This window comes from Myotis brandtii, unplaced genomic scaffold (genome assembly GCF_000412655.1).
Source record: "Myotis brandtii unplaced genomic scaffold, ASM41265v1 scaffold74, whole genome shotgun sequence".
In the NCBI taxonomy this organism is placed as follows: domain Eukaryota; kingdom Metazoa; phylum Chordata; class Mammalia; order Chiroptera; family Vespertilionidae; genus Myotis; species Myotis brandtii.
In genome coordinates this window covers 3,334,963-3,353,413 of record NW_005370944.1, presented here as the reverse complement: position 1 = coordinate 3,353,413, position 18,451 = coordinate 3,334,963, and the positions used below count along the sequence as shown (strand labels likewise).

Below are 18,451 nucleotides of genomic sequence, written 5' to 3'. Positions count from 1 at the left end.
TGGTAACACTGGAGAGATACAGATGAAACTAATGAGAGTACTAACAGTGGGTACAAGTGGTGGGAAAGAGGGAGGGTGGCTTTATTGTATAGCTTTTAATATTTTAGGGGTTTTGAAACATATGATTAACCATTATAAAGGTTAAATAATAATAAAATAAAAGGGTAACTAACTTGCCCAAGTTCATAAAGCTAGTGAATGGCAAAGCTAGCATTCCAACTCAGGTTCCCCAAGTCTATATTCTTAAGCATTACCCTCTCAAATTTATCTAATCACTTTAGCCGTCCCAAGGCAGGAGTGAACACGTGATGCCTGGTGGTAAGGGAGTAAAGCTCCCCCTAATCCCTTTCTCTGAGCTTCTTGACATTCCGTTGAAAGCAGCTGAGCTATAGACCATTCACTCCCAACTTCCCCATTCTAGAAGAACAGCCCGTGAACCCATCAGATGCACTGCCGTATTTCTAACCTAGGAGGAGATCCTGTTCCAGAACAGTTCTGGTTCCTTATTTAGATCTCCAAGGACCTAAGTCTGAGTGACATGACAGCCATGCCTCAGTGAGCTGGCCCCTGAGCCCAAACAGCTGGTCCTGCTGGACAAAGGCATGTCTTTGCAAGGCCCCATGAGAGTCAGGGCCAATGAGGGCCCCATGTGCTGCCCACATGGTTACCTGATGCACAATGCTGCTCATGAGCTCCCTATTGGTCATGCTGGCCAGCTCTAGGTGAATTGGAATACCAACGGGGATGTCAGAAATGGAGGTCACAACCTGTAAAAAGAGGACAGCAATGCTATTAGATATAGAAGTCAGACAAAAGGAAGAAAAGATCAGGTCCTAGAGGAGTGTGTATTGTCACTGTCTTCTTTGCATCCTCATGAAAACTCCAAGCTATGTAGGTTTCCACGGCCTCTGTGGAAACAGGGACACCTAGGCTCTGCAGAGAAGCACTGGATTACAGACTCAGAGAGCACAAAGGACCGCCCCTATATGTTCATGTAATCAGCCTATTCCTGGGGACCTAAACTGAGCAGTTGGCTTCAACTGCTATATGAATCTGCAGCAATAGCTGATGGGATGTGAGATGACACATAACACAAAGGACACAAACTATAAACACTGCAGCTTTCAGCCACATTCAGTTTAGCACAGGATACAGAGGCTCAGGCAGGAAGATGTTCTGACCTGTCCTACTCAAGCTGCTGCCTGTGTCTGAAAGAATACTGTGAGGTGCCTCCCTAGAGCAAGAGGAAGGTTCAGAGCCAGCTGCCGTGATATCTCCTGGGAAGGCCAGAACTGAGGGCAAGGCAGCGTAAGCTGTAGAGGCCAAAAGAAGCAGGATTCTGAAGAAACACACTGCTGAGATCTGTGAAATTCTAGAACAGTGCTATTACCTCCAAGAGTCTCTTTCTCTGGAACTCCTTGCTTTGTCCCTCCATCATGTGCAATCCAGAGAGGACCACCAGGTCTGGCTGAAACTCTTCCAGGCTAGACACAAACACCTCCAGCATACTCATGGCCCCGTTGGAGAGGTCGTGGGAGAAGATCAATCGGTTGGCATGGGGAGCTTTTAACTGGCCCCACTCCTCCCCTAGAAAAGCCCAGTCAACACAATGGGAAGAAAAGGAAGAGGCTTTAAGTCTCCTAGCTGTGGGGGGAAGTGGGGGGTGAGGGGGCTTGCTGGGCTCCCCAGAGCCTTTTCTCAGGGGAGGCTGGCTTCTGGCTGAGTAGAGCCTCGCTTCAATGGCCTGAGATAAGCACGGCATTGTATCCAGGAAGACAGTGGTCAGTAATGAAACAAACAAACCAAATACACAGAAACACAGTATGGGTACTATACACCTTTATCAAAGGGTGGCAATTAGCTCACCCTGAGTCCCAGGAAAGCTCTGCTGTCCACTGAGCTTTTCAAAGACAGGATGCCTGTGTCCTTTCCCAGTTACAGGACAGGAGCATCACTTACAAATACCAGCATACAGTGCATAGCACACTTGTCCCTGCACACAGCAATGCTGCCTTTCTCTGTCTCCACCTCACAGCAATGTCCTGAGCACCTTTCACTTAGTTGGGACCTAAGGAGGCTGAAATTCCAAGAGTCAAGCTGACTGCACTCCCTCCCCCCTGCTGCCCACCGGTGGTTTCCAGGCACTTGGTCCAGAAGGTAAGAGCATCTGGCTGCTCTTACATCCTCTGAGTGAGCTGCTGTAAATGACTGCTCAAGACCAAGTTCAAGTGCAACTTCCTTCATGAATGGTTGTGACTGCTCCAGCCTGAAGTACACTTTCAGTACTTTAAGCATCCACAGAGATTTTCCTTTCCATGGTCTGTGGTAATCATTTTGCTTTGAGTTATCTCTTTTACTATTTAGAAGTAGTCATCAAACCTAAATCATTTTTCACACATTTGTGCTACGTCTCCCTGAACAGATTGCCAGCTCTATAAAGGTAACACGTATGTCTGGTTCCCACAGCATTTGTCACAGCCCCTGGCACAGAGTGCCCACTCAGCACCTACTAATCTGATCCCAGTAGAGCAAGCATGTCAAACTTGCAGCCCACAACGAATATTTCTGCGGCCCAGCCAATATAACGGTATGTAAGAAGCGTTTTAATAAAAATTTTGTAACTTGATTTTTACAATACCCTGCTATACATAATTATTAATAATGAACTACAATGTTCGTTAATGACTGATTACTATAATCGTGTTGCATTCATTTCCCTTACACGCCTTAACGCACAGGAGCTCCATTTCTCTCCACTAATACTAGCAGCGAATATTTTAGCAGCCGATTGGTCTTGTACTGACTTGTTTGGTGTGCGCAATAGGAAATATTTTGCTTTTGGAGAACAAGAAAAATAGGTTTATTTGCATTACGCTTATTAATTTGTGCAGTTATTCAGTGTCTGGTAAGTTAATGTTCAAGAAAAAATATTAATTTTTATTAAAATGTTCTATTATTTTATGTTAACAATTACTCATTTATTTCAGCCCTTTGTATTCAGCATGTCTCTATCGAAATAAACCTATGTTTCTATAAAATTAAAGCTTTTGTTTTTTTGCGGCCCACATAAATTTAAACCTTGTTCATGTGGCCCGTGTTAGCTTTTGAGTTTGACATGCTTGCAGTAGAGGGAGGCAGATCCGTCCTGGGGTGGGTCTCCTAGTAGGTGGAGGAGTTTGGATCTGCTCATCTATAGGAATAGCTCTCAGCACTGGCCATGTATCAGAGTTCCCCGGGGAACTAGCTTTAAATGTGCAGGTGGCGAGGCGCCACCACTGAGATCTTGGCATGCATTTAGGTGGAAAACTACTGATTAAGGCCCCACCACTGCCCAGTACTGGAGAGGAGTGCTGCACTGTGAGTCCTAAAGCAGGGAAGGAGACAGGGGCCCTCTCCGAGCTCGCCTGGTGAAGCTTCACAATCAGAGGCTTAACCACAGAGTTCACCTTCTTGTCCATAAAGACTTGGCAGAAAATCTTGAAATTAAGTCAGCCGAAGGGCCACCGAGGCTCTGCAACTGCTTAGGGCAATTCTTATATGAGGCCACCCCCGAGTGGGGGCTGGGTGAGGAGAAACCTGTCACCACCAGCAGGGACACTCTGGGGCAAGGACTTGCTATAATTCAGGTTTACGTGGCTTTCCCTCCACAGGGTTTAAGGGTTTGTCCCATTTATACAAGGGAAGCCCACATGCTGAAAACTAGTTGAAAAACTTGGTTTCTATCACATTCTGGATATTCCTTCAGAAAGTTTTCTCCTAAGACAAACAACCCATAGCAGAGGGTTTCTTCATCTTTCGTGATCTGCCAACTGCAGTTAGCAACCTCCTTCCTCCTTTCTACAACAGGCCTCTCCAAACAGAAGCTCTGCCTCTCTGTGGAGAGCACCTGTGTGCACGCATGTGTAGGGCTTACTGTAGAGCAAGTGTCAAAGCTGGGAGAATCCTCCTTACTTTAAGTTCAGCTTTCTTTTTTTAAAAAAATTGATTTTACAGAGAGATGAACAGAGAGGGGGAGAGAAACATTGGTATGAGAGAGAAGAATCGATCAGTTGCTTCCTGCACACCCCCCGACCTGAGATCGAGCCTACAACCTGGCCATGTGCCCTGACTGGGAATCGACCTGGCAACCTTTCAGTGCACAGGACGACACTCAACCAACTGAGCCACACCGGCCAGGGCAATTAGCTTCTTGAATCCATTCCTCTGAAGAAACATTTAATTGTGGGTCATTTATATAAAAATCTATGAAAGCAGGAAAAAAAAAGAAAATACCTATTTACTAAACCCCAATGCAATGATTATACTTGTTAAAACTATATTCCTTTCTTAGCTCCTGGTCATGTCCAAACAAAATACCCAATGGTGGTCCACAGAGTGGAGTGTAGTAGTCTAGCTCTATTTCATTTAAGGCACTCACATTCAGATACCAGGACGACCTCCCCATGAATCCTTTCCTAACTCTGTCACCCCCAAGAATATCCAATGACTTCCTTCCCTGGGCTACTGCTACACCCAGTTATAGGAGTTGGCACTTTACTTTGCAATCATTTGTTCAGGAATCTGTCTCCTGCAGTGGATGGTAGCAGAGGGCAGAGCAGTGTCTCCTACTATCATCAGACTTCTGATCACACTGAACCTGGCACTCAGCCACATGAACGAACAGCAAGATACAGGAGCAAGAGAACAGTCTCTAATGCCCACAACAACAAAAAGTATGGGTATGAACTCCAAGTCCAATATTTCCCCAACTAATGAGACTGTACATGGGGGAAAAGATGCGACATTAGTATTCTCTGCAGGGCAAGACCTGGAACTGGCCCTTAAAGAATGAAGCCGCTAGGACGCACTGCCTAAGTTAACTTAGGGGGAAAAAAGCCACAGAGAGTTCAAAATAAATCAATTCCTTCAGCAAAAAAAAATGAGCGAGATAAAAATAAATGGGCTTTTGCAACGTGAAGACAAGGAGGGATGTGAAGGGCTCTTCACTGGCTGTTCGCACAGGTCTGATGGAGCTGCCTGAGAAGCAAAGTGACTGAAACTCAGACAGCGTGAGCGCCTAATAATAGGTTAATGCCCCTCTTTTCTCATATGGCTTTGCATTTATTTAAGTGATGTCTTCTCTCAATTTACCATCCTGCCCTCCAGCCACTGAGTCAGCAAAACCTATGTAATGACTCACTGGATCCCTGGCTCAAAGCCTGAAATTAAGCTTCTCTGGAGACGTCTGGCAGGAGAGGAGGAGGGAAAAGTTGACAATTCTTCCTGGGAATTTATTCATCCAGGTTAGAGAGAAGCAGGGGATGGACTTCTGTTAAGAGAGCTGACCCAACAGCTGCTGCCACTAGACTAGGTTCCCTCCAGAGTCTGATAAAAATGTCAAAGTTTAATAAAAGATCTGCTTTATTCTAAAAAATATGGCCGAGAAAAGAAAAACTGAAGTGTAAGCTTCTCAACCCAAGGATGGAGACAGTCTCCTGTCAAGATCAGCTGTGCCATCCTCTGAACTATACGTAAGGCACGTCTGTCAAACACAACAGCAGTCTTCGTGAGGAAACAGTCTCTCCACTCTTGTCCCCAGGGGAAATGACAGAAACCAGGAACCAGAAAGGTCCCAAGTCTAGAATGTGAGTGCCAACAGAAATGGCAATGAGAACATGCAACTGGCAGCAGCATCAGTAGCACATCGAAGACACATCTTTAGTTATTCTAGATTCTTTCAGTCAACAGTCTTGTTCATGCCTTTCATTTGAGCAGTTCATAGTGCTTAAACACACTACCTCTTAGTCCTTACCACAGCCTTCAGGCAGTAAGAACCATCACTCTGATTTCCCATTTGGGGAAACTAAAACTGAAAGCAACTCAAAACTTGTATATTATTAAATGTGAGATGCCTGCCCTAACATTCGGTCCCTAATTTTCAGACCCTGACCTTCTTAACTTCCTGACTGATTCTAGTAAATACCCCAAAGAGAACCAGAAACAATCCCGTTTTCTACTTGAAGAAAGGCATAATTTTCAAGAAGCACTATATTTCATATCTTACATTAAAGTTAATTACTCTAGTAGGTAAGGTTCTCTTAATTTCTGATTTGGAAGCAGTTCAGTGAAGCATATTAAGTACATACTGCTTTAAGGTGCCAATTAGTCTGTTTCGATGTTTGAGTTTTTAACTTGAATTAACATGTTGAATCAAATTCAAAAGGCTGGCCTCTGAGTAGAGGAAAGATACCCAGCAAATACACAGAACCAAATTATGTTCAGGTATTTAGGATTCTTTCCGAAATCAGATCTGCAGACTCTGTAACAAAATCTACTGGGGGTAGGGGGGAGCTGGATGGAGTGGCTTGGAGTGATAAACATTAAAACATTATATAACGGGAAATAATATGCGTTGTTAAATATATAACACTTCCAGTTACACACCCAAGGGAAAACAAAGCAATTCAGAGGAAGCTTGCCAGAGGCCCAGCATCAAATCTAAGCAGCTTGGAACAGTTGCCCAGAAAGGCCTTGGGCAGAATCAAGCACAGAGTTGAACAGATGTTACCTGCCCTTTTCTTTCCTTAGTAATAAAGAAAAACTTTATAGGTTTGTGTTTAAGATGCCTGCTTTCCTACATCCTGATTCCTCTTGGTTTCAGATCAATTCTGTTTATAGATTTGGAAATTTTCTTCACTGTTATAATACTCTAGCACTCTCCCTTGAGACAATGGCCAGCATCAGTGCAGGAAACCTGTGGTAAAGAAAGAACAGGGATCCTACTAATTTAAACAGAGAAATCTGTAGGACAGTTACTCCTCAACATAACATTACACACTCCCCTGCCGAGTCTTACACCGGTACTCACTCATTTCTCTTACCTGCTTGATACTCTAAAATGAGGTGGAACTCATCCACTTCTTGCAGTGACTCTGGTGGAACAAATACATTGTCATCAAGAAGCTCGTGCAGTTTTGGACCAACTGGACCACAAAGAAGAACCTGGAGACAAGAAATATGAAGTCTATCAGATCTGTTCCTTTTTCCATGGAATCTGTATAGTAACCAAAAAGGTACATTGAGGCCACTTATTTTCATTTTAACAAAACACTGGAATCCCAATCTAATTTTGAAAGTTATGTAATAGAGGGACTATTATCAGGTTTCAGCCTCTGGAACAATGACCACAATGTACCCAGAAATGAGAGGCTGACAAAAGACCCATGTCACACATGTTAGGTCCTATGTAGCTGTTAGGGACTGAACATTTGTGTCCCCCCCCAAATTCATATGTTAAAGTCTAATTGCCAATGTGACAGTATTTGGAGATAGAGCTTTCAGGAGGTAATTAAGGCTAAATGAGGTCATATGGGTGAGGTCCTATAGGAGGTAGCCTTATAAGAAAGAAAGGGAGAGATTTCTCTCTTTCTATACCATACACACTGAAGAAAGGCCATGTGAGGTCACAGCAAAATGGGTGGCCATCTGTAAGCCAGGAACAGGGCCCTCACCAGAAACCAAACATTGCTGGAACCTTGACCTTGGACTTTCCAGCCTCCAGACTGAGAAAATGAATTTTTGTTGTTTAAGCCACTGGTCTATGACATTTTGTTATTATGGCAGACTAAGACATGCCCTACACTACTTTCTCTTTTTCTTTACTCACATCCTGTGTAGGAAAATAGATATGGAATGTTGGAAACATTTCTGTTTGAATTGTACACAGTATAAAAAAGAACCAACCTCAAGGATCACAATACCCTCCACAACAGGTGACCAGACTTGTGAGACCAGGCCCCTACCATACTTAGCTGTTATGTGAACAGAACCATTTTCCAAATATGAGAATTAAAAAGTACCCCAACTCAGAAAGTTTGGGGGCAGGTGCTCTGCAACTTTTCCAAAACCTTTTCTTCAACTCTGACCTGGGCCTCTCCTGTCTATTCCTTTCAGAAGCCATTTCACAGTACTGCTGTTTCTGCTATGCCAGTTCTGGACCTCACTCAGAGCCAGTCCAACAGACTCAAAACCACTAAAAGATGAGGGCTTGGACCAAAATGTAAAGGAAAGTACCCAGAGATAACAACACCATTTCAGATCTAATATGCTGCACCCAGAAGCTTCAAAGGCATTTTTACTTGCTAATTGACTGCTTGTTTGTACAGAGGCACTTTTATGTGTCTGAGAAATCCCAGCTTCTGAGTGAAAATATGCCTCTCTCCCCTTGACTTACTTACTACTCCCTTTCAGCCTTGACACATGTCCATTATTTGCCAATTCTGAAAAGTCATGCCCCTCCCATTTTATTTTATTTTTTTGAATTCTTGACTAGAACTTCAGTTTTCATGATAAGGTAACAAGGGCCAGTTTACCCTCCTGCCGAAAACAGTAACAAGGGAAAACAGATACAATATGTGAAACAAGGGTTTTCAAAACATTTGGACATTGGGCAACAAAGAACAGTGATTCTGAAGAAACAGGAAAAAACTAAGCAAGCCCTACAAATACTTTAGCAAATTATCTTAAAAGAGTTTCCTTAAAAGAGTTCACTGATACACAATTCTGAAAGAATTCATCAGCAGCAGACCTGCACAATAAAAAATGTGAAAGGAGATCCTTCGGGCAGAAGGAAAATGATACTGGATGGAAATACAGCTCTAAACAAAGGAATGAGAGCACCAGAAATGGTGCTGGATAAGTAATATCTAGATAAGCCATATCTCTTATTATTTAAAGCTCTTTAAAAGATAATTAACTGCTTATAAATATTAACAACATACAGAGGTTTGTAAGATTTGTAAAGGTAAACTATACAGCAATAATAGTGTAAAGACAAGAGGGGGAGAAATGAAGGTGTACGCTGTTGTAAAGTTCTTACATTCTACGTGGTATACTACTATCACTTGAAATCAGACTGTGATAAGCTAATATACATTATAAACCCTAAAGCAATCACTAAAAGAACAAAACAAAGAATTTTAGCTAATAAGCTAGATAATATGAAATCATAGAAAATAATCCAAAAAAAAAGGGTGCAGAAGTCCAGCAGGTATGGCTCAGTGGTTGAGCATCGACCTATGATCCAGGAGGTCCTGGTTCGATTCCCGGTCAGGGCACATGCCTGGGTTATGGGCTCGATCCCCAGTAGAGGGTGTGCAGGAGGCAGCCGATCAATGATTCTCTCTCATCATTGATGTTTCTATCTCTCTCTCCCTCTCCCTTCATCTTTGAAATCAATACAAAAAAATATATTTTTAAAAAAGAGTGCAGCAAAGGAGGAAAAAGGGAAGGTAAAGAGGTGGGACAAATGGAAAATAAGTAGCAAGATGTCAGATTTAAACCTAACCTGATAAAGCAACCATCACATTAAGTGTAAATCGTCTAAACACTCCAATTAAAAGACAGATTGTCAAAGTATTAAAAAGCAAGCCTCAATTATATGCTGCCTACGAGAAATATGTTTTAAATATAAAGACACAAATAGGTTAAAAGCAGAAGGATGAAAAAAGATATATCATGCTAACACTAATCAAAAGAAAGCTAGAATGGCTATTTTAATCAAAACAGATTTCAGAACAAATAATTATATAAAATGATTTTCTTTATCCTTGGTAATCATAAAGAGTTCAATTCATAAAGGGATGTAATAATCCTAAGCAGTTCAGCACTTAATAACAGAGCTTAAAAATACATGAAGCAAAATGTTATAAGAACTGCAAAGGAAATAGATCTAAGTCCACGATTATAGCTGAAGATGTCAATACATCTCTCTCAATAATCAATAAATCAAGTAGAGAGAAAATCAGTAATATAGAAAGGCTAGAATGACACTATCAACCAATGTGGTCTAATTGACGTTTATAGAACACTCTACCCAACAACAGCAGAATATACATGCTTTTCAAGTTTGTGTAGAGCTCACCAAGATAAACCTTACTCTGGGCCATAAAAAAGTCTCAATAAATTTAATAGGAGTCAGAGAAGCACATTGTCTAACCACAGTGGAGTTAAAATAGAAATCATTAACAGATATCTGGAAAACCCCCAGATATTTAGAAACTAATACACTTCTAAGTAGTCCATGGATAGGTTAGTAAATAGCCCATTTCCAGAAATGAAAGGGAAATTAGAAAGCATTTCAACCAAATGAAAATAAAAACACAATGCATCAAAAACTGTGGGATGCAGCTAAAACAATTCTTAAGAGAAATTTATTGTATTAAACATCCTAAATCAGAAAACAACAAAGGTTTCAAAGTTGTGCCCTGGCCAGGTGACTCAGCTGGTTGGAGTGTTATCTGTACACTGGAAGGTTGTGGGTTCGATTCCCAGTCGGCACATACCTAGGTGGTGGGTTTGATCCACACTCGGCGCGGGTACAGGAGGCAACTGATTGATGTTGCTCTCTTCTCTCTCTTTCCCTCCCTTCCTCCCCCTCTTCCTCTCTCTCTAAAAATAAATAGGCATATTTCTGGTGAGGATAAAAAAAAGTTGTTAATAACTTCACATAAAAAGAAATCCAGATCTAGAGTGGCTTTCCTGGTGAATGCTACAAACATTTAAGGAAGGTATAATATAAATTCTACACAAACTCTTTTTTAAAAAAAATCTAAATATTTCCAACTCATTCTAAAGGTCAGTATGGTTTTGATACCAAAACCAGACATACAAGAAAATAAAAATAGGGACCACAGCCCTCTTGGAAATAGACATAAAAATTTAAAACAAATTTTAGTAAACTAAATCCAACAATAGATAAAACAGAAAATAAATACATCAGAACCAAGTGGGGTTTACCTCAGGGATGCAAGGTTGGCTTAACATTTGAAAATCAATGTAATTACCATATACCAAACTAAAAAACAAAAACCCATACAATCATCTTATTAGATGCAGCATTTGATGAAATCCAGAATATATTTTCTCAAAGGCAGTCTCCCTTTCTGCAATCTGGCTTCTATCCTACCATTCCACTAAATCTGCCTTTGCTGTATTCACCAGGGTCTATTTCTGAGACACAATCTATAGCAGTCATTAAAAATATGAACTCTGGAGCGAGACTGCTTGGGTTTAAATCCCAGCTCCAACCCTTTATAAGGGTTTAACCTTCCATGCCCCACTTTTCCTATCTACAAAATGGGGTAATATAACTTCCCTTATAGGGCATTCTGAAGATGAAATGTGTACCGTGTGTGTGTGTTTGTGTGTGTGTGCGCGTGTGTGTGTATCACTTGATAGAGTACCTGGCATACAATAAGACCTATGTAAGTGTTAGCTATTATTATTATCACCTTTGGAAAACACCTAGTTCTTAACCTCTGGTAGTTCTCAGATGATCGCATTTTGGCAGGTTAAACTAAATCTGAGAGCAGAATAGGGTGGTGAGATCATGGCAGAGCCTGGCCTTTGAATCCTGGCTCTATCATTTCCTGGCTAGATGACCTTGGGCACATTACTTCTCTGGATCTTTCATCTTTAAAAGGATGGTAATACCATACTTCATAAGATTATTGTGAGGACTGAGTAACAGATACCCCTTTTCTTTGCTCAATATCCTACTAAGGCCAGAATGTTGTTTTACCAGAATGCTTCCCAACAAGACTGGTCCCAGGCCCAGCTTCTCCAGAGAACAACAGCAAATGCTGTCTCAGGGGAGGTCAATACTGAAAAGTCAATCTTGTATTAATAACCCAGGACTTCCAGAGTGCTGTCCTCCCAGAGGCCAGAATTACTTCTCAGAGTCAGGAAGGTGGCCTTTTAGGGACCCACACAAACACCCAGGGTTCTAATGGGAAGGGCACAGGCACTCTCTAATGAGCTTATGATTGATCTTTTCTTTCCTTTTATCTATTAGCTGGTAATATTTCTGAAGGGTAGCCCTGGAATTTCTAATCTTCTCTACTTGGGAGTTAATTACTATCTACAAAGATAATGACTTAAAATCGTTATTTTCCACTCTAATACTTCATGAGAACGTTAATTATTTTTAAAATACAAATGTTCACACTTTACTATGCTCTCCACATATAAGCACATCCATTTTCTGCTGTATAGCGTGGCTCCAAATAAATTCCCCCCCCCCCAAACTGCTGATCAGCTATCTGTATTACTGGGCCCATCTCTGCCCGTGACCCACATTTCTATTTTCAGGCTGGTTCTTCCAAACTGTTTAAGGTTCCTTTTCTCCATTGTCAGTAGCCACATCTATTCCACACTTGTCAAGTTTGCTTACTCCGATATCAGCTTTGTTAATCTATCTTCTTTGCCCTCAAGTATAGTCTAGCACCGAGTGATTCCATTTTAGTAAGCTTAGACAGATGAGCTTCTCCTTTTCTGGCTGCTCTAATCCAAACTTAATCATTTTGCAGTAGGGCAACAGCAGTAACCATGCTGGCCTCCCCCGCATACCTATTCCACTCAGCAAAAGAACCTTCTTATTCAGATGTTATTCTCAACAGCAGGGATTTTGAATTCTATTAAACTAATAGTTGAAGACTTGAAGATACCCTCCTACCAACCTCCATTAGTGGACTTCATTTTTCAACACTGGATCTAGGCTCACCAACAGAGCCAACTAAGTTTTCTCTCATCACTGTATAACCCCCAGTCTCAGGCACTGACTCCAAAGCCTACATGCTTTTAACCATTACTTAAGAACGAGGACTCCAGGTCCTAGGTTGGAATAGTTCCATTTATTAACTGTGTTGTTCTATGCCTTAAGCTTCATGTGGAAAGATAATAACAGTACCAACACCAGTATTAGCCTTAGAGGTTGTTGTAGAATTAAATTATATAATCTATGTAAATCACTAAAAAAATATGGGGTAAAGACAATGTCAGACACAAAGTAAGCACTCAGGAAGCATGAACTGCTATTATACTCCTCCTATTATTTTACTAGAGGCGCAGTGCATGAAATTCGTGCACATGGGGGTGGGGTGGGGGTGGGGGTGGGGGGTATATTTGAACCTTCTCCTCTGGGGACCCTGTCCCCCCCAACTGCCCTCCTCTGCAGGCCTGGCCCCCCCAACTGCCCTCCCCTGCAGGCCTGGCTCCCCCAACTGCCCTCCTCTGCAGGCCAGGTTGCCCCCAACTGCCCTCCCCTGCAGGCCTGGCTCCCCCAACTGCCCTCCTCTGCAGGCCAGGTTGCCCCCAACTGCCCTCCCCTGCAGGCCTGGCTCCCCCAACTGCCCTCCTCTGCAGGCCAGGTTGCCCCCAACTGCCCTCCCCTGCAGGCCTGGCTCCCCCAACTGCCCTCCTCTGCAGGCCAGGTTGCCCCCAACTGCCCTCCCCTGCAGGCCATCTTGTGTGTTGGAGTGATGGTCAATTTGCATATTACTCTTTATTAGCTAGGATTGGCTCCTAACAAGAGGCCCAGGGCACATAGTAGGTGTTCTGTACATTTAATAAGGTATTCATTCTTTTTTTTAAAAAAAATGTATTTTATTAATTTTTTACAGAGAGAAAGGGAGAGGGATAGAGAGTTAGAAACATCAATCAGCTGCCTCCTGCACACCCCCTACTGGGGATGTGCCTACAATCAAGGTTACATGCCCTTGACCGGAATTGAACCTGGGACCCTTCAGTCCACAGGCCGACGCTCTATCCACTGAGCCAAACCGGTCAGGACTAAGGTATTCATTCTTACTCCTAAAATTATTGAAAAGTAGTGAAAGGGACAGGTTTTAATCTGGGAATTTGACCTACCTTTAGATCTGACTTGGCTGCAAATTTCTGTCCAATTAAAGCTGCATTTCCTCCTACATAGTGCTGTAAGATAGTTCAAGGTTATTAGACAGTATTTAGCACAATCATGTTATCAAACCTTAATAATTTTTAAATTTTGAATTCTATATTTTTCCAAAAATTATTTTGAGGTGACTTTGCAAGGATACTGAGGTGAAGCTAATAAAACATTAAACCCACAGGTAAATGGACTATGAGTTTTAAGGAAAGGTGAAGAAAACAAATATGCTAACCATGGTAATTAGTATAATTGCCTTAACCCTGGATCAAATTTGGCCTTGAGCTTCTAGGCCAGTGATGGCGAACCTATGACACACGTGTCAGAGGTGACAAGCGAACTCATTTTTTTGGTTGGTTTTTCTTTGTTAAATGGTATTTAAATATATAAAATAAATATCAAAAATATAAGTCTTTGTTTTACTATGGTTGCAAATATCAAAAAATTTCTATATGTGACACGGCACCAGAGTTAAGTTAGGGTTTTTCAAAATGCTGACATGCCGAGCTCAAAAGGTTCTCCATCACTGGTCTAGGCAGACAGAACAGATAAAGGAAAAAGGACAAGTGTGCACAGATCTTATCTTCTGCACCATAATCCTTCTGAGAGTTTATGATTATGTCACTCTCCTTCTGAAAGTCATCCAATAAACACTACAATGAACTGAAATCCAACTCCTAAGTGAGGCACACAGGGCTTCTAGAGCTGCCCCTGCTCACCTTCATTTCCTGCCTTCCACACCATGCTTCCAGTTCTCCAAGTCTGCGTTCCTCTGTGTGCCTTTAGCACATGCTTTTGGTTTGATCAGGATGCCTGCCCTTCTCATATCCTGGTAAATCCCCGATCACTTCTTAAGAATCAGCTGCAGTATCACCTCTTCTGCAGTGCCTTCTATTTCCTCTTCTCCACTGCCATCCCAGCCTCCATACCCCTCTACCCAGACAGGATTACAGAACCTCTGCTTCCCCTATGCTCCAAACCTCTACTAGTACCCCTGTCCACTGGGGCTATTATCATCTGGGTACATGTCTAGCTCCTTCAGGGTAGGGACTGTTTTTTTTTCCTTCCTTATAATAAGTGCTCAATAAATGTTTGTTGCTACATTTTGAGAAAAAGGAAGAAACAAATTGATGTGTTAGGAAATACAAAGGCTTTCCTAGGGGCAATGCTGTTTCCTAAACATCATATCTCTCAGCCCAGGACACAGAGCTAGAGAACAGATAATTCAAGGCTGCTATTCCATGTTGCTGACTAAAGATGAGTTCATGTGCTTTGGAAACCTGACAAGTAGGAGATAAAGCTGATGTTCTATTATGAAAGCTGAGAAGCCTTATCAATAGTCTTGCTTAGGCAGAATGCTACCACCTCACCTTCCTGGTCCTCAGCCCCACACAGAGGCACAGACTAAATAAATAATTCAATTCTAGATGCTAGACATCACTCTAATCCCAGGGTTTGTGTCAACCAATCAGTGGCTACAGGTAAGAAAGTAATAGCTTTCTATGGGAAAACTTTCTGTTGATACATAGGTTGAAATTTGGCCTTTAATACATTAGCCTTTTTATTGTATTTAACTGTGATGGTTAGAATTTACTAAATATCTTGGGGGAAACATTAAGATTCTATGAAGTGGATTTAAGTTTTCATGTAATAGTTACTAACTGCTGTTTATCAGTCAATCTGCCTTAAGGGAATTAGAAGAGGCACCAAATGAAGTGTCACCCTAGTGGGAAATAAATAACACATTTTAGGCTTTATAAGAAATAATTTGGATGATCTAAAGCTAGGTTAAGTTTTGTAAAAAGAAACTTTTTGTTATGAAACAAAAGTTTCAAGGCAGAGAAAGCAGAAATCAAATTGGTGATTTAAATGCATCATCACAAAGACTTTAAACCAGCGGTTCTCAACCTGTCGGTCTTGACCCCTTTGGGTCAAGACCATCGGAAAACACATATATAATTACATATTGTTTTTGTGATTAATCACTATGCTTTAATTATGTTCAATTTGTAACAATGAAATTGGGGGTCACCACAACATGAGGAACTGTATTAAAGGGTCGTGGCATTAGGAAGGTTGAGAACCACTGCTTTAAACAGTAGACTTGTCATCATGTTAAAACTATCAAGATCTTTCATAAGAGATTAGACCTTCACTACTGAGCTCAGATGCAAAATGATCATACATGAAATTTTAACAGTTGCTATTCCTTTAGAAACTCAGCTGGGTAATGCCCATGCCCATTTCTAATGTTCAAATGGGCAGCTTCAAAGGAAAAAAAAAACAGCAATGTTAAAATCTTAAAAGTTATCAAAATAAAAGTGGTCATAAAAAATAGCCTGTGGAAGGTACTAATTAAAAATGGCATTAAGAGCTTCCCTAGAAAGAGTCACACCCAGAGTCAGGTGACTAGCCAAAGGAAGATTTTAGGTAAGAAGAATCAGGAGTGAGATGGAGTGGGGTGGAGAGATGTTTAAACAAACAACCAAAATTCAACCTCAAGAGGCATAAGGGCATGTGTGACAAACAGGTGTGCTGGGCCCAGGGCAAGAGCCATGGTTGCTCAGGTCTCCTGCCCCAGCATTGCTTCTTACTCCGAGTGAGCCTCTTGGAAGTTGTCTGGACCTTGCAGGCCCCAGAGCTTTGTTTATGATCACCAGATGGGCTTGGGGTTCCCCTAATTCTATCTCTGACAGGTTCTACCCTGTGTACTTGTGATTCTCAAAACAATGTGCTCAGAACAATAGCATCAATATAACCAGGAAACTTGCCAGAAGGATAAATTCTTGGGTCCCATCCCACATACACTGAATCAGAAACTCTGGGCCCCAAGAATCTGTGTTTTCAAAACCACATCCAAGTGATTCTGATGCACATGTTCAACTCTGAGAATCACCAGTCTAATCCTGAAGTTCTCTACCAGGGGTGATTTTACTTCCTTCCTCTTCCCCACCCTGGAAACACTTTTAACTGTCACAGTTTGGGAAAAGAGGAAGTGTTACTGTCATCTAATGGGTAGAGGCCAGAGATGCTGCTAAACATCTTACAATGTGCAGGAAAGCCCCCAAGACAAAGAACTGTCCAGCCGCACACGTCTGTAGCGCTGAGGTGGAGAAACATTGCTTGGGACCAGCGGAACAGAGGGGAGACCCAGGCAAAGGCTGGAACTAGTTCCCTGTGGGTTTGGCCTTGTCTTCTGCTCAGGAAGGACTAGGCCATGTTAGGATTACCACACGTTATCAGCCACAAGCAATATCCAAACCAGTTAGTAGATATCTTTCCTACCTTAAACATGGGTAACATGGATGAACCAGAACCAAAATTTTAGTAAATATTCTCCATAAACGCTGGTTGAATTGATCTGACCAGAAGCAGCAGAGTTAATGGAAGGTCAGATAAACAGTTTTATAAAAGAAAACATCGCAGAACTGGATTCCCAACAGTCATCCCCTTGGGCAAACTGGAGGAAGAAGTTGCTTGGTTGCTTCTAGGAACCATACAGAAAAGGTATCTTTTCGCATCTTATCTTAACTTACTGCTAGTGAACCAAACAGACCTGGGCTCCTGGGAACTTCGATGCAACTTGGGCCACATCATGGAAAGTTTCCTTATCGCTGAAGAAGCGCTCTGCAGCTGCTCCCTTCCCCATGAAGTGAGTGAAGGTTTCTTTCAGATCATTCTTTGAATGCAGAATGGAGTGATCTTTCCCATCCCCAGGATTCAGGCCAAGTGCCTGCAAAAGCTTCACCCCTGAGAGCACCACATCCACACATGCATTGACTCTGGAAGGAAGGACACAGACCATGAGAGAAATGAGCAGAAGCCCCACTCCCCCCTTCCACTCTCGAAGAATCAATGGAAAAAAATATCCTCTGGTGAGGATTTTAACCAGTTAACTGCCACGATATTTTGAATTTAATTAAAAAAGGTCCGCTGCTTGCAGATTATAGATGAGTATGGTGTACAAATGGTTAAAAAAAGAAGAAAGTTCTGGCTTGTATGTCAGTGTTTCTTTGCTAAAAGTCATACCCTAAAAGGGCTGAATAATTTGGGTAGCTGGTTGAGGTCTATCCACACCCCCTCCCTGCAATTCACTATTCCTGGCTCTGACAAGTGGGGATGTCATTCTTAGCAGTGGGGCTAGATGACCACATAGGCAGCTCCAAACCTCTGAGAAGAGTGAGGCTCAAAGCAGGCCAATCAAAACAGCTCCTGGTGATAAAGGTGGCTGGGCTTCCAGGTTAATTCTGGGCAGCTTTGAAACCAGAAGGTAAACTCATCAATAAAGGAAACTGGGTGGATTTAATTTTAGTGTGATATATATAACTATGTTTCCTTTCTAGTTGCTTTAAAAAATATCTTGATCTGGAAATTAATACACCAAATCATTAATGATTGCAAACTCTAAGAGGAATGAGATTGTGGTAAGGAGAGAAATTTTATTTTTTATTAGATACATTTCTAATGTTTATAAGCACACATTACTTTTATAACTTAACTAGAGGCCCGGTGCACAAAAATTTGTGCACTCGGGGGGGTCCCTCAGCCCAGCCTGTGCCCTCTCGCAGTCTGGGACCCCTTGGGGGATGTCCACCTGCTGGCTTAACTGGAAGTCAGACATCCCTCTGGCAGCCCAGGAGCCCTTGGGGGATGTCCACTTGCCAGCGGGGAGCAGGCCTAAGCTGCAGTTGGACATCCTTAGCGCTGCTGAGGAGGCAGGAGAGGCTC

At 42.1% G+C, this 18,451-nt stretch overlaps 2 protein-coding genes across 3 annotated transcripts in view; one reads left to right on the top strand and one right to left on the bottom strand.

The window, feature by feature from the left end:
• Window positions 1-18,451, top strand: part of BBS4 (Bardet-Biedl syndrome 4) — a 164,628-nt gene that overhangs the window by 111,523 nt on the left and 34,654 nt on the right. The window lies entirely within an intron of this gene.
• Window positions 1-18,451, bottom strand: part of ADPGK (ADP-dependent glucokinase) — a 35,898-nt gene that overhangs the window by 10,151 nt on the left and 7,296 nt on the right. Inside the window, exons 3-7 of the mRNA XM_014530390.1 lie at window positions 17,280-17,505; window positions 13,687-13,749; window positions 6,861-6,981; window positions 1,391-1,587; window positions 669-767 (exon numbers count right to left, since the gene is read on the bottom strand). Of these exons, the coding sequence (XP_014385876.1) occupies window positions 669-767; window positions 1,391-1,587; window positions 6,861-6,981; window positions 13,687-13,749; window positions 17,280-17,505 (706 nt within the window). The remainder of the gene's footprint in view (window positions 1-668; window positions 768-1,390; window positions 1,588-6,860; window positions 6,982-13,686; window positions 13,750-17,279; window positions 17,506-18,451) is intronic.